Below are 21285 nucleotides of genomic sequence, written 5' to 3' on the forward strand. Positions count from 1 at the left end.
GCTCGTTAATTACAAAGCCATATATGATATAGCCAATGTTTTCGAATGTAAGCTTGTATGAGCTTAATATGACGTTGCAAGTAGAACATGTGTGTATATAAAATTGGAACTACAAAATGGTGTAGAAGATATAGTTTGCTGGTATAAGTAAAACCTAAATAGAATCACGGTGTTCAATAAGAGTAGCAGTTGTTAAATAATCATCATAAAGGATACATTAAATGATCGCTAGTTCTATTCTGTACGTGTTTGAATGTGGAGAAACGTTCAATAGAGAATACACTTAACATGCTAGACGTTTCATGGGAATTCATTATCGATGAAGTATTTACATCATAACATGGACTATGTGAATTTTTCCTCTGATATATGTCAGGAACAAAATATGGATACGCCATTTTCTCTGGAATAGGTACTTTACTAGTGGGCGCTTCGAAAATATACTTAATTTAATTAGCAACATCATAATAAACTAATTCATTAAACAGTAAACAGTTTATAAGAATAGTTGTATCTGCCAAATACTTTTGCACCGCATCTGTAACAGGGACGCTTCCAGAAATGGCAAACAAGCAAACAATTGTCATTGCTGTAGATGGCAGTGAACATTCGGAGTTTGCGTTTGACTGTGAGTTTAATCTTGTCATTTTTACGAATGTTTTAAATGTTTTAAAAAAGAAATATTTGTTTTCTTTGTTCTAGTACCACCATTGCTTTTAATAATGATTGAGAAGCAAACTTTCTAAGTAATGCTTCAACTTGTTGTCGTCGTTTGTTATCAGTTGTAATAACATTTATTCATCCTTGTTTGAACACATAATGGGTAATTTAATGCAAAAGTATACACGCAACATATTAAAATAGACCTATACAGTTTATGTATGATATTTCTACAGTTTACGTGGACAACTTCCATTGTCATGGTGACCACATCGTCCTTGTGCACGTGCCTGAATACAGTAACATACTCTCTGCTTGTAAGTACTTGCTCATATATTATAAAAATATTATGACCCTCGTTGACGTCGAGGTAGTTATCGGTATCATCAAGCTTAAAATATTGTGATAACACAATAATTAATTTGATGCTGTAAGTAATCCTCAACGTAAAGTTATATACATTCTCATTCATCAGAAGTTTTATCACGCTAAAATTTCCCCTGATTTAATCGCTGCAAAATCGAGTGCAAAATTATAAATTCATCATTTTTGTGATATCTACGCCGACAACTTAAAACGCTCGTAACAGTTAGCATATTTTACAATCTAGCACATATTTACTATGTTCACACAATGCATTCAAGTACATTGATTATTATAAAAAAGAATCCTAAATGACTAATACCATAAGAGAGCACTGTTTGATGAGCTGTTTTGAACAATTTACACCGCTCAGTGTGTATCGCAGGTCTGTTTGTAAATTGAGCCTGCTTGCTGCCTTGAAATGAGTGGATTAACAAGAGAACCGTAAATGCCAGAAACGCCGAAAATGGTTATCATAGACGTTCTGTTCAATTTTCTAACGCACTCTATACAGACTAATACCAATTATTTTATAAGTCATATATTCCCAATGTAAATGAATTTTATGATAAGAAAGTGAGCATAATACATCATATATGTTAGTGATAGGGAATTAGCTTTTAATTACAGAACTTGAAAAATATTCATAAATTTATAATAATGCACAATAAATTACAAAATTTAAATATAGTGACCTGTTTAGTATAGTATAGGCGATCATCAGTTTGTGACTCAATATTAAAACATAATTAAAAATGTTAAATTCAAAGTTCGCTAGAATCCTAAATTAAACAAACAACAATCCATAATCGACTATCTTTGTTAATGAATAACGATGAAATATTCCGTTTAATGCAAAATGAGTATAAACTTGTCGAAGTTAATCTATATCATATAAAGCTTAGTAGTATGAAGCAAACCATTCTCCATCATTTCAATATATTTACAATGCTCAGCAAGCTAGATATACGCAATATCGGAAATGATTAATGTTTGTAAGTAATGAAGTATAGAGAATGCATCTATCAGTAGCTTATTACTCTTGGGATTGATTTGTCTAATGACATCATTTATTGCCTGCCTTAGCATAGCAGTTTCGCAGAATTATGAATATTCATGTAAGCTAATTACCAAGCGAATGTCGGTCCGTTGCGTGACTATGGTATATATTCATGCCGCGAGAGCCCAGACGGTTTTAGGTTGTTGTATAATACTGCAATAATACGTTGACAGCATATATGTAAATTATTTTCATATACTTCGATGTTTTAGCTTCTCTGTTGACTGACCCGAACATCATTGCTGAAATGATTAAAGATACTGAAGGACAGACCAGCGAACTCGTCGACAAATACTCGTTCAAAATGCAACAAAAGGAGGTTTTCAGAGAAGGGTGTTCTATGAAGCTGTTGTATTTGGAAATGTTATTGTGTTTATTTGGTCGTCAATTAAATATAATACGGTGATTATTGCAGTGACATATCTGAATGTTATGATCGTCCAGCAATTTTCCGGCTTAAAACTTCAGCGACTCTTCCCCTTTTCTTACAGTTACACGGCCACGTGAAACAACAGTGTGGAAAGCCGGGGGAGGCGATTTTAGAGTGTGCTAGAGAGGAGAGCGCCACCTTGTTGATACTTGGAGCTCGTGGAATGGGCGTTATGCGGCGGACCTTTATCGGAAGCGTCAGTGACTATTGTCTCCATCATGCCACATTTCCCGTCCTTGTCTGCAGACATAAACCGTTCAAACATGACAAACAGAGTTAACATACCATCAAAACTGCAAACGGGTACTTATATATAACGAATAAAACGGCAAACAACATTTGATTTTGCTAAACTTTCAGCTGAGAATAACAAAGAAAACGTTGAAAAGTCAGAAGGATTGATTATACAGTGTGTTTTTGAAAAGAACGACTCTTTTCATGCTTGTCAATGAGTTGTTGTTTTCAAAAAGTAATTTAACATGTTTTTGAATGTGTTATTTGTATTACTTCGATATTGAGCCACATGGAGCACGTGTACACAATCCTGTAAGAATGCACTCAGCTGCAACTCGCATTCGTATAAACGCTTCGGGAAATGCCTATATATAGATGAATACGTAAAACTAGTGAATAAGAATACGAATGACTTCAGTACGTTAAATGACACATATAGGTATGACACAGTGATTTGGAATATAAATAAATAAAGTGATATTAGTGTAAATAACAAAAGTCATATAGCATACTGAAGTCATCATATAATTTAATCGGTATATGAATTGCTCTGTCTCTTTCCACGCCAATTTACCTTTCCTGATGGCACATAGCTTACTTGGAAATGTGCATTGACGTGAAAACGGACGGAGCGAAAACTTTGTGTAAGCGAATGCATGTAAACATTGTTTCTGTGTAGTTTCGTGAATGAATATTGAAGCTGGAGATAAAAAATATCCATGGTCTGGTGTTCAAATTTTTGTAGAGGACACAAAACAGGAACTATGTTCGAATCAGTCAGGCACACTTTCTGAAAACATTGTAATATTGAAACTTCTCCACATCTGACGGTCTAAATTTGAGAACGGTTATAATCTGAAGACATGAATCACTCACGTGTCCGTCTCCAGGGAATTATCCAGTACCCGTTTCCATTTCAGGGGCCAAAATAACTTGTCCCTGATAAACTTTATCCAACGACTTGTTAGGTGTTAGGTGGAGACTTGACAATTTGAAGTTGAGGTATCTGATATGTCCCCTTTGTATTGTGGTATCGTTTGAATATGTTTTAAGAGGAGAGAACTAGAATATTAATATATTATCGAGAATATATTACGAACAGGCTTTTTCCCCTTTAAAGATTGCAAAATAGTCCATTTTCGGTATGCTTGTAGTTGAAATTAAGAATAAAAACACAAAATGCAGTAACTCTTTCTACGATATAACATTGCTCATTTAGTTTTAATATTATTAATAAACAGACAACATCAAATGATTACAACATGGTCTGGGCTAACCAAGCATCAGAATTAAACATCATCACCGATTGCTTAAAAAACTCAGGCTGTTTTGTGCGTCCGTTACCTTGAGTTCTCTTCAATCAACTTCGATTTTGGCTAATGCTATAATACAATTTTAAGTTTGCATAAATGTTAAATGATAAGGCTTAAAGGTTCAAATCTCATATTAGTGTTAAACTGTTAAATTTTGTGGCAACTGGCCGAATTCGCAGTAAATGCCTGTTATCGTTCATCATTTCAAGGAAGTTAACCCAACATACATTGTTTAAGGGGATTCTTTTTATGTTAACCTTTTGTAGATCTGTTTTACTCTTCGTTTAACTTGATCCATGTGTCATGAAAAATAGGTAGATCCGCCATGTAAATATATATATAAACAGCCTAAACGAATTAACAGCCAACTAGGTTAAATGTTGATTTGCGATACTTTTTATTATACCTGCTGTGGTTCATAATGAATACCTCCCGAAAAATGAAAATATATAATAATGAATTTATAATTTCTTTATATATATTTCCTATAACCTTTATATTGTAAACATCATATTTGGTCCAATGAAAATACAGTATTTCTGAAGTTTTCCAATACGTTTATTTTAGTAAGTCAGTCGTTATTGATTTAAAATAAGGTGAAGCGATACATTTAAATGTTTCTGACCCGGTAAGTTGGTAGTTTACATAATGTAATGTAGAACACAAACTATTTTGAGTATGTTATTGCACAATTTAAGCTATGATGCCACGGCGGTTACTATTCAAACACATATATTAACAATCTTCAACTACTGTTCGCCATTTATATCAAAGAGATGGCAGTATTTTTCAAACCTGCTGTACATTTATTTACGTAAATCAACAGTTCATATTGATATTAATCAGGTGAGTCTGTGAAGACTCAATTGTTTACCTGGTATTCTTTGTCGAATGTCTTAATTAAAAAAAATTGCCTGTTCGTCCAGATGTTTGCACTCGATACACCATGAAGACGTATTTTTAAATAGGAACAAGCAGTTAATTATACTACTTCTTATTCAATAACTAGCTTGATACCCAGTTATATCACATTTAATGAAGACTTAATGGTAAACCGAAGATACTTTGTCGAATGTCATAATTGAACTCTTTCTGCTTGTGCAGTTTTTTACACTAGATACGCCGTAAGGTTTCATCTACTGAACATGCGGATATTTTAAATACATGCATTCGATAAGCATGTTACCCAATCAAATCAAATTCAATTGTTTTGTACATATCAAAACCTTAAAGTATGTAAATAAACGTTTATCTTTCGTATCATTTCATCAATTGGCAAATAAGCTTATCTCAAACAATAGTGACGAATTGTAGTTGGATCCTAAGATTAATATCGAAATTTAGTTTGTTGAAGATCTTGGGTTAAAAAACAGCACTCAAATCGCTTAATTCGTACACCCATTACATTTAAGGTCCCCGTCCTTCCCAATTTTATCGTTGAAACGCCGTGAGAAAGAACCGATGTTTTACTTGACAATTTTATGAGTTTCTTAAGTATTGAAGTAATTTCCTAGTAAACGACAGCTGACATCTTCTCAGGCATTAGTGAAACAGTGAAGCAAAACGGTTACAGCATTGCCCACAGATAGATCTCTACTATAAGGCTATGCTATAGTTAATACTGCCTTAATATCACGATTAAGCAAAGGATTAAACTTATGACTACAACATGTTTGTGTGTAGTATTAATGTTTGTGGAGTTTTGTGTTGTTCTTCCATGTTTCTTGTTTGTGATGTTTTGTTTTTATGTTCTATGTCTTTAAAGTTTACCCAGTGCCATTAAACCGGGTTCATAACTTTTTGCTACTGAGCTTGTTTTGTGTAGCTTCTCGCATAAATATTAAACTAGTTTTAAACTATTAATTTTATTTCAACTTCAATCAAACTGTATAACCAGATAAAAGCTTGTTCCTACTGCAAAAAGCAGGTACATGTGCATACGTTCATACTCACAAAAGGGTTAAGCATTATCAATATTTTTAAAATTAAACTTTGGAAATAGTATTCCTTCGGGTCAACTTACATAAAATGGTGTATATAAACATAAGTACCACTAATTTCCACAACACCGCTATGAAAAATAAGTCTACTTTCATCCATTGCAAACGCTAGCATTACGATTGTGTATCGCCCAATATGGAATCGATCGAAATTAGAGATACCAGATTATCATAATAAATTTTAACTTTCGCATGATGAAAGTTATTTACTGACAGTATTGAGTTTCGATATAGTGTATAATGTTTTCTTTTCTTTTATTCTTGTAGGCAATAAAGGGTCTAAAAGTAGAAAAACTACAAGTTTTATTTCCCTAGAACGTGTTTCAACCATTAGCCCTGAGCTTATGTAGGCGGAGGAATCGTATTCCATAGACAGTGTTATGGCACAGTATTGTGTAGAAGGTAATAAAAATCAGAAAAAAGCAACATTTACAATATGAACAGCAATTATTTCATCCATCATACAATATATATTAATTGATCGTCAACCTTTTACTGTATGCTTATGAATGACAGAAAAAGTTGAGTAATTAATGTATTATTCCGCTTTATCTGTCAACATCGAAGTAAAAATATATTTATTTATGGATTGTTGTATCGACAGATTTAGCCTCTACATTTATAAGATAAACTTTTTACAAGTGAATTAAACAACTACTTCGTAAGCTTTGATTGAATTTGATTCAAACATTCCAGTATTAATATATTCTAAGAACATTTGCATTTCCAAATTGATTGAAACATCTATTTACAACAGGACCGATTACAATGATGGCTGAAAAACGTACAATTGATATTGCAATAAATGACCGTGAAAATTCGGAGTTTGCTTTTGACTGTTATTTTCTTCATTATAGATTTCTTTATTTAACATCGCTTTAAAAAAACAAATAACGAGTCTGAAACTGTCCTGAGGTTAATGGCGAGTATTGTCTTGCCTTGTCGAACGATTTAATATGGTGAAGGTAGATAAAACAGTGGCTGGCGCTGTTGGTGGGAAGTTTACATATATTATGTAGACCACTAAAACACCTAATGATTGTTAGTATGTTATTACACAATATACGTTGCGAAGCGACTGCGGTTACCATTCAAACATGTGAACAAAGCGCCCTCTTCAACAGGACCGATTCTAATGATGTCTGACAAATGAACACGTCTTATTGACTGTGAGTTTTTTTTATTTATATTGCAGTGACTGTGGACAATGTCCTTCACCATAGCGATTGTATCGTCCTTTTACACGTGCCTGAATACAGTAACATACTCTCGCCTTTGAGTACTATGTTACATCGTCGTCGTCGCTGTAGTCTCAAATAGAAATGTTGCTATTTAAATATATAGATTTAGCAATTGTTAAAGGTCAATATGTATGTTTATTGACTATGTGAACTTTCTTTCCTTTGCAATATTTTGTTATTTGATACAATATTTATGCGAAAAGCTACAGAAACAAACTCAATTGCAAAAAGTTTAAACATAAACCCGGTTTAATGGCACTGGGTAAGTTCCAAAGAGATAGAACATAAAATGTCTTGCTTAATCGGTCAAACTATAATATTCGCTTTAATATTGTACAAAGACGTATCAAGTAGCATTCGGTATAAAAAAAATTCAAGAAATGCAAAAGTAATAAGTTAATATGAATCCTGTCATAAGGGATAACATAAGTTCGTTGTTCTACTGCAGGTAGAAGTCATGTAGTTGTTGATTTACTGCAGGTAGAAGTAATGTAGTTGTTGATCTACTGCATGTAGAGGTCAGAGAGCCGTTGATCTACTGCAGGTAGTAGTCATGTAGTCATTGATCTACTGCAGGTCGAGGTCAGGGAGCCGTTGATCTACTGCAGGTAGAAGTCATGTAGTTGTTGATCTACTGCAAGTAGAGGTCAGGGAGCCGTTGATCTACTGCAGGTAGAGGTCAGGGAGCCGTTGATCTTCTGCAGGTAGAAGTCATGTAGTTGTTGAAATTCTGCAGGTAGAAGTCATGTAGCCATTGATCTACTGCAGGTAGTAGTCATGTAGCCATTGATCTACTGCAGGTAGAAGTCATGTAGCCATTGATCTACTGCAGGTAGCAGTCATGTAGCCATTGATCTACTGCTGGTAGAATTCATGTAGCCGTTGATCTACTGCATGTAGAAGTCAGGGAGCCGTTTATCTAGTGTAGGTAGAAGTCATGTAGCCATTGATCTACTGCAGGTAGAAGGCATGTACTTGTGTATCTACTACAGGTAGAGGTCATGGAGCCGTTGGTCTAGTGCGGTAAGAAGTCATAGATACGTTGCAGGTTAAAGACACTTTATTTTTGCAATTAAGTTTTATTAAATTTCATTCAAACGTTAAGCAATTTGCTAACCTTTTCTAATTATGTACTAGACATGTTCCTTTCGATATGTGATAACATAATTTCCTATCACTGAGTTTTCACATTCCTCTGTTCTAAAATCCCCCCAAGCATTGCTAGTGCAAAACAATTACGAAAGTGTGCACTTCCTCAACTTTGAATACATTAATTTATAGTTTCACGAAAAACACTTGTTAACACCTAGTTAACCTTACACATGAAGGGAACTGATGGACTTTTATTGACAAGAGTGAATTACTTAATTGTCAGCTAATGTTATCATTTCTTATATAAGTAACCATACTAGACAGAATAATACGTGCATATTTCGAAATTCCCAAGAATCTTATCGCCTTCCTGCATTTAAAGGCACATAAACATGCCAATGTGATAAGCTGTACCAAGAAGTTGGTTGCTGAATATATTTCTTCAGCTCGTTGTATTTGTGATCGGCCAAAATATGTTGAACAAAAAATAAAATTGGTGTGGTCTCTTCCTCGTGATAGGGAAGAAGTGGAGTCCTAAATGTATTCCAGTTTATTGTTTTAATGTCTGTATATTCTTATCTTAATCAAAACAACAAATGTCTTTCAACACGTACATTGATACTAGAGGCTAGACACACCATTAGAAGCGACAAAACCTAATGGTTTGTAAAAAGAATTTTTCATTAGACTTCAATAAGCGTGCAAGAACATTCTATAAAGCAACAGAGTGTTAGATATGAGAAATAAACATGTTGGCTAATGGTTTGTCTGAAGTATATATCTATGGACCGTTTGTTGAGATCAACATAAGCCTTCATACGTGGTAAACATCTTATCATTTCCGTTTTAGATGGGTTTTCATGAGGGATCTTGTGTTAATAACCATAAAAAGGAAATTTAAAGCATTTTAAGTGCGATTGGTAAAGTATGGGGAAGCAACAAAAGGTCATTGTATATGCCTTTCTGCTTACTATAAGGTTCATAGGGACTTACAATCTTGTTATGGCGTGTAATCTTTGACTTAACTGTGTTTTCCCACCGGTATTAATGAAAAATTAATTCGGAGACACCAAATCGTTTCTTAAAATGCCTAAAATGCGACTTTCATACTGAAAAAAAACCTGTCGCTACATACAAGTTGTACAGTTATATCACTCAAGAAATTGTTACTAAAATAGTCTAAATAAACGATCGTAAACGTTGTATATAAAATACCTTCAGTCACGTTTAAAGGAACGTCTACCATTTCAACTCACTGTCCTTAGATTCACGGAATGTGCATGGTATTAAAACATTTAATTCATAATATTTTTGTTGCCTTGAAGTGTGTCATTAGATCCTGAACGTCTTTTTTATGTTAGTAAAAATGCCTCTCTTTGTCATTCCACCGAAATAAAGGACCTCAATGGAAATAAGGGTTCTCTGTGACCCTTTATTGAGTTGGTGTGCAGGGCATGGACCAGTCATATTTGCATGCATGTATTATTTTTATATTAATGTATATGTTATTTTAATTGTCCATGTTATGCACTCATTGCCGAAATTTATCTATCTAAAAAAAGTTCAAAGCCCAGCATGCAATTAAAATCATTACACAACAGCAACTAAACGCCATTATACAATAGATTCTCAACGTAATAAGACATCAGACTCTCAACGCCATAAGATAACAGACACTCAACGTCATAAGACATTATACTCTCAACGCTATAAGATAACAGACTCTCAACGTCCCAATAGAACATTAGACTCTCAACGCCAAAAGACAGCAGACCCTCAACGTCTTAATAAAACAGACACTCAAATCTATAAGACAACAGACTCTCAACGCCATACTAAATAAGACTCTTAACGCCATACTAAATTAGACTCTTAACGCTATAAGAGAACAGACTCTCAACGCCATACTAAATTACACTCTTAACGCTATACTAAATTAGACTCTTAACGCTATAAGACAACATACTCTTAACGCCATACTAAATTAGACTCTTAACGCTATACTAAATTAAACTCTTGACGCTATAAGACAACAGTCTCTCAACTCCATATGAAATTAGACTCTTAACGCCATACTTAATTAGACTTTTAACACCATAAGACAACAGACTCTCGACGCCATACTTAATTAGACTATCAACGCCATACTAAATTAGACTCTTAACACCATAAGATAACAGACTCTCAACGCCATAATACATTACACTCTTAACACCATACTAAATTAGACTCTTAACACCATAATACATTATACTCTTAACGCCATACTAAATTAGTCTCTTAACGCCATAAGACAACATTCTCTCAAGCCATACTAAATTAGAGTAACAACGCCATAAGACAACATACACTCAACGCCATAACAAATTAGACACTCAATGCCATAAGACAGTAGACACTCAACGCCATAATACATTAGACTCTCAACGCCACAAGACAACAGATACCCAAGGTCTTAGGACATCAGACACCTTAAGCCACAAGACAACATACACCATAACACAGCATAAACTCAACGTCATAAGACATAAGACACTCAGCATCATAAAAAAACATACACCCAACATACATGATTAGATACATATTAAGATTCCGTTAGATATACATATTTTGATTTAAGTTCGGGCTCCTTTTTATTCCATGGTCTCTAATTATTTTGCATTTTTGCACACAAGTCCTGTGTAATTAATAAATATCAATATGACTTAAGTGTTCGATCTTCTTAGCTTGCACGAAGTATTAATGATATGATTTAAATCTGATTTGTAAGTGTCTAGCTTATTTTAGTGTCTCTCCCTTATCATGCATAACAAAATGAAAACCTTAACACAGTAGGATTCTCTCGAGCACTTTCGTCAGTTTGCGGACTTTAACCAGAACACCAAGTGGAAGTGTTGCATAATTGCATAATTTACTAAAATAAGATATTTTATGTATACTGTTTTTTACGTAATGTTGAACATTTACCAAATTAATAAGCCGAGGTTTGAAATGATTCCGATACCGATTACATCACATTTGATAAGATCGTATGTTTAACATAAAACCATCCGCTAAATGCGTTGCTGATGAAGATATATGCCGCGTTTGTGATTTAATGTATAAATATATTTGATGTGTACGCGAAAATGAAGCTATGGGCAATACTGGTCTCACTGATAGTAGCTGAATATGTCAGGGTTTAGCACACTCAATGGCTTCATACATTATATGAGCGAAATTAGAGTGTGGTATGGAGCCAATGAGAGTTCATATCCAATACATATCCGGCTTTTAACACAGAATACGGAATATTTCTCCCACCCAAAAAAAGTAGTGCAAATATTTGGCCATGCTGGAAAGCCTAATATTACCCGCGGGCAAAGATATAAATTTACCAATATGTGCTTTTGCTTTCGTTTGTTAAACTAAGGTGGGTGAAAAATCATCCACCATGGACGCTCGTGTAAGATCCAGACTCGGGAAACCTTGTTTCAACTCACTGTCTTTGGATTCAAGAAATGTGCATGGTATTAAAACTTTTAATTCATAATAGTTTTGTTTCCTTGAAGTGTTACATGAGATCCTGAAAGCCTTTTCATGTAAGACAAAAATGACTCTCTATGTCAATCCAACGACATTAAAGGGGCTGTACTCCGTATGATAAAATAGCGAAAAAAAAGAAAATTGTTGAAAACTGACATAAACTTGGTATCGATGTGTACAATGCGAACTTACTTTTTACGATTTATTTAAGTTTAGCAGTTATTTTGTATTTTCAACTAAAGAAAATACAGGGTATGTCTACCATGTAGATTTCATTCCTTATGCGTGATTGGCTAGTCGGTGTTATCATGTGATATCATGTGATATTGCCGAGGTAGGTGTATAGCTTGCTTATGTCACTCAATTAGAGTAAGCCGTCATGGCTCAGTGGATTCGACGCTGTACTGCAATTTAGGCGACACGAGTTCGAACCCTGTCTGCGACACATTTTATTTTACATTTTGGTACTTTATTTTACAATTTTGCTATCAAAGCGTAACATGTTCTATTTGATAATTGTCCTGAGATTTGTACAGATGGTGCCTATCTGGTGTACAGTCCCTTTAAGGACCTCAATGAAAATAAGGGTTCTCTGTGACCCTTTATTGAGTTTTCCTTGGTGCTGGTTAAATAGTTTTCACATTCAAAGCACAGTATTCAAATATTGAAACATATATCATTAACAATTACCACAATGCCAAAGTTTCCATAACTGTCTGTGTCTATTTATAGATCAATCCCTACTAACCACCATACATGTGAATAGAAACGAGGATTAAAAATATGAACTGTTTAAATTCACAAAATTCAATACCTAACAAACACTCAACGGGACACCCAACAAGGACATTTTACACATGTATTAACATTGTGAAAGAGTGAATCATTTTACCACATGTTTATGTTTCATACACACTCATACACACTCTCGGTTTGGTCAGTACATTTGTGTATATTCAAGAACCAATCGACGAACTTAGTAAAATGATACCTCTTGAACGCTTCTTATTTTCCTTTTGTCTGGTAGGGAAAAGTCGATATATTACTAAAATATTTTCACTTAACCTAAGTAAACAAATACAGCACAATTCGCTGCAGGGTCCAATCGTGTATAAACATTACTTGCGTGACTGCTGTAACAAAGCATCATTGAGAGATTGAAGAATGTGTACGTTGGAGTGGATGCGTTTGTGTTTGTCAGCGTTTGTGTGTAGGCGTGCTTGTGTGTAGGCGGGGGATTAGGGCTTATAAATAAAAAAAACAACAACATGAAATAGTTATTATGCTATTACTGCCTTAATGTATGTGTATTGTTTTGTACCTTGTGTAAAAATAAATGAGAAAAAAACAAAGCATCCGTAACATATCGATGCCACTCATCATTTAGTAAGATGTTAAGTGAGCATACAATTTGGCATAATTTAGAATAAGTGTGAATATAAAACTTTGTTTTATTGAACAATATGGTGGAGATGATTAAGTTTGTCGGTAGTATTGAAAAGTAATAACGCATACTATACAATGTGAGTAGCTAGTGAGTTCATAATTATATCATACATGATATATTATCGTAAGCCTCATTCTGAACGATTTTAAATGTCGATAATGTTTGAATGTGTTTTAATGTTTCAGTGGCCAACCCATAACATGCCAGACGCTCTATGGAAATTGTTCTCGGTGAAGTTTTTACAAGGAATCTGTGAATGAATTTCTACGATATCTGTCAGAAACAACATATGAAAACGTCAGTTTCTCTGGAATTGTTGGATTAACAAGTAGCCGCTTGGAAAGTCAACTTGATGGATTTCTTTCAAAATACTGTGAATGTTTGATTCATTGTGTGTGCTTCTCAAACATATTGTTTACGAAACAATTTAACACTTTAAAAGTATTGTTTTATTTCGCCAGAACCTTTTGCACAATTTTTCGTGTGTTCCAAAGGAAAATTTATCTGCAACAGGGCTGATTTCAGAAATGGAAAGCAAGCGAACGATTGTCATTGCTATTGATGACAGTGGACATTCGGAGTTTGCATTTGACTGTGAGTCTTAACTCTCTTTGTGGTCAGTTTTTGAAAATTAAGATATTTGTTTTCTATTTTTTAATGATTCAATTTCTAATTGAAATGCCAATTTAGTTTAATCATATTTTGTTGTATATAATATACGCACGTCATATAAATCATTTCAACAAATAATATAATTATACAATTGGGTTGGGCCACAAGTTATAACAACGTTAGAAAATGCACCCCCCCACGCAGGGGAAAATGCAAATGTATATAATACATGTATCATTTTCGTTTCCATAACATTTTAAAGAAAACATGTTTTAAAGACGCACACTATATGTTGTTGCAAACAGTTTTTAATAACAATGCATTATCATGACTATCTCGTTTGACTTTAATGGTCAAAACAAAACGGGAAATGATTTGGGTACTGATCAATAAATATCAGCGATATTTTGGCGCTTTTTTGAGTGGGGGATTGTGACCGCGTTGCTATCAATTCAATTAACCAATTTTTCACATTTTTTTTTTATCTGTAAACAAATATTTTGTTTTTGTTTAGATCATTAAAGTCATATAAGATAAACATGATAATGCATTAAAACGAAGTAAAAGATGCATCAACCTATAATATGCACTTTTAATGCCTCCATTTCAAACACGTGTATTTCTCATGGTATAGACACTTTAGTGGTTATGGAACATAGAATTATACATGCGAAATATAAGCACGTACCTTTTTACAGTTTACGTGGACAATGTCCATCGTCATGGTGACCACATCGTCCTTGTACATGTTCCTGAATACAGCAACATACTGTCTGCTTGTAAGTATTTCTATATTACGAACATATCATGACCTTTTATTATATAGTGACGCTAGCTTAAATACATGTCGATTTCCGTCGCTTTTCATATTTTACTACAGAAATGTGCATTCACCATACCTTTAAGTACTATTTTTATCTAAGTGTATTTTTTTTCTTTGGTGCATATGGACAGTCGGACCAGGTAAGGAATTCACATTTTATCATTTTAAATCTTTATGTAATGAGAGTCTTTATGAGAACCATATTTTTATTTTCACTCAGAAAAAAATGAATGGCCATGCGGATTGCCGAGAAAAAAATCATTGCTTTTTACCACATAATGATGGAAAACCATCGTCATTTTGATACAGACAGCAAATGGTAGTGATTCCATTTTAATTAATTATGATTCTGAAAGAAACTAGCTGTCGTCTGAATGAGCTTCACCAGTATTACAGGGGGGGGGGGAATCGTTTAAAAACATATCAAACGCTTTAAATTCATTTTTGTCGGAACAAGGAACTTGTTTGAAAATGCCTGACGGTCAAACCAGTGGTTGCTTTGACACCCCAACCCCAATCCCACTTCTTAACAATTATTCGTGTTCGACAGAGTCAACTTACGACAATCACGTTAGTTAGGTTTGTCGTTCCTTTCGCGTAAAATGTGTTTAGGGTAGCAAAACAAAAGGCGTGACAAGATATTTTCAGAACTAAACATTAATCTGACCATTGTGTAACAGAACCTATTGTCTAAATTATAAATGAAAAATAAGTGAGTAGTGTGCGACCACTTCTTGATAATTAAGATGTTACACAATAATGTTTTTAGTGATTTAGAATAGAACGTGTTTTCTGCAGGAACAATATAATGCCGTCAAGTCTGTTAAATTGTTAAACAGCAAGTCTTACTGAATTAACGTATTGCTTAATTGGAGGTCGGATGGCGATTTAATTGGACGGAAATGTACGTTTTAATCTTAAAATCATTTATTTTTATGTCTTAATGGACACCACCATACTGAGATCTTTGAATATCAAAAAAAGGATCAGATATTCCGTTGTATGCAAAATGAGTATTAACTTGTCGACGTAAATCACAATTATATCGAACTAAGTAGCAAGACGATGCATACTTTCATCCAACATTTCCTTGTATTGACACTTTAAGGACATTAGATCTACGCATAATCGGAAGTTATTATTATTGGTTATCTATTGGGTATAGAGTATGCATCTAACGGGAGCTTTTCATCCTGGAGATGTGTTTGTCCAATGACTTATATTGCCGGTATTAACATGAAAGTTTCGCAAATTCTGAATATTTGTGTAGGCTTAAAACCACACAAATGCCGGTACATTGCCTGACAACTGTATATATTCAATCCGCGAAAGCGCAGACGGCTTTAGGTTTCCAAACTAAAAAGACCAAGCCATTACAATAGACAGGCACTCAAACAAATGGACGTTTAAGCAGCTTTTTCTGACTCTTCTTTCAATCACTTGATTGCTGTATTTGCATGCTCATCTTTTGCTTTTGACGTGCAATACTAACGTAAATATATTGCCAAAACCTTCGTACTAATAAACCGATTCTTGTTGACATACTTTTATATGTTTCAGCGTCTATTTTGACTGATCCAAACATCATTGCTGAAATGATTAAAGATACCGAAGAACGGACCAGCGAACTCGTCGACAAATATTCGTTCAAAATGCAACAAAAGCAGGTATTTAAAAAAAGTATTCTCTAAACCTGTTATAAAAAGATTGGATATATAAACTAGCCTGGGATTGTCGTTGAAACATGATATGGTATTTATTGCTATAATATGTCTTAATGTAAAACTCACATAATCTAAGTATTAGGAACACTGTAAGCATTCATTCTTCTTAAGGCTGATAGCGATAAGTACTAGCAATACGCTTTACCTACAGTTACACGGCCACGTGAGACAACAGTGTGGAAAGCCCGGGGAGGCGATTTTAGAGTGTGCCAGGGAGGAGGGCGCCACCATGTTGATACTGGGAACTCGTGGAATGGGATTAATGCGGCGGACCTTCATGGGAAGCGTTAGTGACTATTGCCTCCACCACGCCGCATTTCCCGTCCTTGTCTGCAGACATAAATCATTTATAAGTGACAAACAATGCTCATAATGTATATAAACTATACTACCTTCATATTGATACTCCTATATGATAAAAATACCGCGGTAAACCGGATTTAAAATAAAAACTACATTTGCTTTTGACAACCTTCAGCTGAACTGGAGAACCAAGCTAAAAATATGAAGAGAAATCACATTGCGTAATTGAAGAGAACGTCACGTTATTTGCATTCAGCAAGATGCACTGAACTTGCGTTATATTTAATTTATTTCAAACTCTCTAGAATGCGTTGTCGTTAATGTCTTTATAGTGAGCCACGTGAAGCACATATTTAACAGCAATTCGGGATTTTATGAAATCGAAATAACGGCATCCATGATATTAATATACGTAGAACTTGTGAAACATAATATACCAATGGATTATCTTGGAAAGCTAGAACTGCAGATCTCTTGTGTATCATTTATTTATTATTTACTGAGTATTAAAGGATGATTCAGAGTATCAAAACGCGTTGTAGTATTTTAATAAAATGTTTAAAACATGTATTAGACAAGATTGATACGTTCCAATCGTCAGTTATTATTGAACATTGACATCACGGAAACTGGACGATGGGTGTTTAACCCAACATCTCTTGTTTAAAAGAATTTTTAATTCGTGTGCTCTTATATTTCCGTTTTACCATGGCTTTGATCCGTGTGTCATAAAAAGAAGATTCTCCATGTATTTATTGGCAAGCTGTATCAACTGTATAAACAGCCCAAAAGAATACATGGTGGTACTTGAAAATGAATCTATTGTCGTTTTACCACGCATATATGAAGCTCAACAAACTGATGCAATCTAAAACCATTGTTCAATGAGATGGAAGTACTTAAGGCCCATTTTCTTTTGTAAATGCGTTATTGTATGCTATAATGTTTATTTAGATTAATGCAGAGATGAATACTAAATGATATTAACCACAGATACCTTTTCGAATATCATCATTAAAAATGTGTGTCTGTTCGCGAATTGTTATCACTAGAAACAACACCTGCTTTGTGTATCATGAAGACGTGCAGACAGCAGTTATTTCATATAAGTTGTGTTACAAATTAAATACCTGAAATATTATCCAAACATTCATAAAATATGATCATTGATCCTTGTGTTTTTGAATCCCAACAGAATTGAATCAACTTGTAATATTGAGCACACTGTATGGGCTTAAATTAAATCCAACAGCAGTTACATATAATTCTTACAAGTAATCCTCAAAGATGAATTTAATTAAAACCATGGTTTTATAAATATTATTATTGTATAAAGACTTGCCAACCTTTAAAGAAACTTTATTTTTTCCCCAACGACCAGAGAAGTTTGCCCTTGTATACAAAACAAAAATGTTCAAGTACATTCTACAACATTCTACAAATTCTATACAAATCTTTTTAATTCCATAACTTCTAAACATTGTTAAGAAGTCTCGTCAAATACATGTTAAAAATATCAAAATGGGAAGATATAGTTATTTTGTTGAATCTTTAGCAGATTATGAAAACCATAAAGTACTGAACTTAAATTACATATAACAATTCACCCTTCCACAAAAAAGAAAGTGTAATGTAATAGAATGTATTTCTGCAGTAACAATCCACCTCAGCAGCCTTCGATTTTTATTTTTTAATTTGTGTTAGAAAGAATGGGTACAGCGATCACTGAAAACAACGATGAATGCGTGAATGCGAAGGAGTAAAATAATCTTGTCAATCGAGAGTCACAATGGTTAGTAGAAAACACGAGAGCAAGAAGCTCTTCTATTTCAGAGTATTTTTTTCGGATGTTAGTTAATCTTTTGAGCAGCTTTATAAACTTGATGTTCAACCCAATCATTGTCCTTTTCTATCAATACATCCCGTACACCAATACCACTGGCATCCACAGCAAACGTTTTGTCAAAATCTGGTGCCTAGAAAATAGTGTATTCTTGAGTATGGCTTTCACAATTTTGTTTTTCAAAATTGACTTAAGGTGGTGGGGTACATTTTCAAATTCTTTGAAATTTGGCTAGCATGATGTGTCAGGCATGTTTTCCTCATTTTTGCCAAAATGACTTATGTCGGCGTTGTCGGTAAGTGCAAAAAGACGCTATCTAACACGATACCCCTTTTTTACGTTTTTGATACGTTTTGCATTACTGATCAGCCGTTTGTGTTTATAAAATGGAAATTGCTGTAAAGATGCCTTAATACAGTTATATAACTAATACAATATCCATTTTCAACAAATGTGCATATTATTTAATTTGCAGGAGATAAGCTAAGTTTCATTAGATAGTTGTGTACGTATATTTACGTTCAACGACTGGCATTGAAGTGAAAATAACTTCCTTAAATGCACGGCACTACCTATATTTTTCTCTATCATTTAATAGCCTGATATTCAGCCTTTCGTGTTATGTAATAAAATATATGTGTTTTCGGGCTAATTAAGCAACCAATTTAAAACAATGCGTTCAGAAACGTTTGCTTTAACGTTGCTGACGTCAACGTTGTTTTGATGTACGTTGTTGTAATGCTGGCGTTAAATTTTGATATTTTGAAAATTGAATGCAAAAAAGCCGGTTTGTTGTCAAATAACCAAGAAAGAAATGTTAAAATAGCATTTAGCCAATGCAACGGAATTATGATTTTCTAAAACAAAATGTGTTTTTGATAGGTTGGCATTAATGATTGATTAATTTTATATGTTGCATGAATGATAGCGATTATGCATATACACGTGCATGCGTTTTGGTAAAGGTAAGATTTATTATAATTTGCGATCATCATCTATACATAAGAATGTTACATAACTTTTTTAAGATCTATATCATATACATAAAATCATAACCATTTAACATTCCTGGATGATAACCAGTACTCTCATCAAATGATGCTCCGAGTGGGGATTAAACCCCGGACCTTCTGATCAAAAGTCCGATACGTGCAATCTGTGTTAGCAAGTGTGCGTTTTTGTCGAAACCGTGCACGTGCTCAATAAAACCAGAAACAACGTCATATAAAATACAAATGCAGAAGATCGATGCAACTAAGCAGAAGACATGATTATTCTATAATATATTTTATAAGAAAAATGGAAAGTTTACTAAAGAAAACACCAAGAAACGGATGCAGAACCTCGTACAGATTCGTAAGATAGGCGAGTGTAACTTGGAAGGAAGACGAGTTGTTGAATTAAAGATTTTAATAGACGGCTTGAAAAAATGCTGCAAGTGCGCGGGACGGTTGTCGCTTAGGAACATAACATCAGAAACAATATACGGTCTTGGGAGTATTCTTCATATAAAATGCATGTCATGTCTGGCTGACAACACAGTGCCGACTGGAAAACGACACAAGGCTAGTGAGCACAAAACCGGGACTCGATACTTTGATGTAAATACAAAGTTAGCTGCAGGTAAATATTTCTTTCGAAAATTACAAATACAAAGCTGAGTAATAGTTTGCTGCAGTTTTCAGTATGCATAAATATTACTATTATTTTAATGAATGTTACCTCTCAAAAATCCCTAATTAACGCCAAATAGGTTGTATATATGTTTTGAAATGCTTCGATTCTTTCAGCCATGATCAACGCAGGCGTTGGGGAACAACAAATGAATAATATTCTTGCCTACATGAACCTCCCCCTTGTTAATAAGAAGACACTCAAGAACAGGGAGCGTGAAATTGGCGAGAGCATTGAGGCAGTTGCCGCCCAGTCATGTTCACGTGCAGTGGAAGAAGAAATTCGAAATTCTGAGTAACTAGTCATACATTACAAATGAACTATTATAAAGTTATGGTATAAAACATAACTGTACTTAATTCAAGTAAGCTCATTCCAATGACGCATATAATTGAACTAGAAGCTTAGTTATACAAGGAAATGCTTCTATAGTATCTTTCTTATTGTACTTAAATGTTGAAAATAATTGAATTGTAGGGGAACAGATGAACAGTGGGTAGAGGTTTCGGCGGAAAAGGTGATAGATCCCTAAACCAGCGCAAAAATGACGGAAAAGCTGGCAACACTTTCATTATTATTATTATTAGTAGTAGTAGTAGTCAGTATATAGACGTTTAACGTGATTAAATATGCTAGTTAGTTCATTATAACCAATGACGTCGACGTTCAACGGAACATAAAGTCGTTTACTTTGAAATTACGTGTTGTTGATATTGTGACGGTTAATATTGCAAACATTAGCCCGATAATCTCCATTTTTTATTTTACATTTTGAAAGTTTGAACATTTGGCTATAACATATCAAAAAATAGCCATGGGGACCGCCGTCATCTTAAACACTTATTTTGACGTTGAAGACGGCAAGGGTACGTTAAAAAACGAAGAAAATGAATATTAAAAATGCGTGTTTTTCTGATATTTCTAATTTATCTTTCTTGTGT

At 34.1% G+C, this 21285-nt stretch overlaps 3 protein-coding genes across 8 annotated transcripts; all 3 read left to right on the top strand.

Annotated features, from left to right (window-relative positions):
• The first annotated feature begins 385 nt into the window (after positions 1-385).
• On the top strand, positions 386-3441 carry LOC128229664 (universal stress protein in QAH/OAS sulfhydrylase 3'region-like). Its single transcript, XM_052941441.1, has 4 exons — positions 386-628; positions 897-977; positions 2296-2402; positions 2575-3441. Exons 1-4 carry the CDS (start codon positions 562-564, stop codon positions 2791-2793), a joined length of 474 nt encoding a protein of 157 aa, XP_052797401.1. The 5' UTR covers positions 386-561; the 3' UTR covers positions 2794-3441.
• Positions 3442-13051: 9610 nt separating this feature from the next.
• Positions 13052-17725, top strand: LOC128232647 (universal stress protein in QAH/OAS sulfhydrylase 3'region-like). Of its 6 annotated transcripts, none has more exons than XM_052946333.1 (5): positions 13052-13124; positions 13551-13959; positions 14676-14756; positions 16361-16467; positions 16676-17725. In XM_052946333.1, exons 2-5 carry the CDS (start codon positions 13893-13895, stop codon positions 16895-16897), a joined length of 477 nt encoding a protein of 158 aa, XP_052802293.1. In that variant the 5' UTR covers positions 13052-13124; positions 13551-13892; the 3' UTR covers positions 16898-17725. The 6 variants fall into 6 exon arrangements, with proteins under 6 accessions (XP_052802293.1, XP_052802291.1, XP_052802288.1 ...); XM_052946331.1 differs by having other exon boundaries at positions 13056-13140; XM_052946328.1 differs by having other exon boundaries at positions 13091-13219.
• Positions 17726-20004: 2279 nt separating this feature from the next.
• LOC128230844 (uncharacterized) lies at positions 20005-20642 on the top strand. Its single transcript, XM_052943286.1, has 2 exons — positions 20005-20293; positions 20461-20642. Exons 1-2 carry the CDS (start codon positions 20005-20007, stop codon positions 20640-20642), a joined length of 471 nt encoding a protein of 156 aa, XP_052799246.1.
• The last annotated feature ends 643 nt before the right edge of the window (positions 20643-21285 follow it).

This window comes from Mya arenaria, chromosome 4 (assembly GCF_026914265.1).
Source record: "Mya arenaria isolate MELC-2E11 chromosome 4, ASM2691426v1".
Taxonomy (NCBI): domain Eukaryota; kingdom Metazoa; phylum Mollusca; class Bivalvia; order Myida; family Myidae; genus Mya; species Mya arenaria.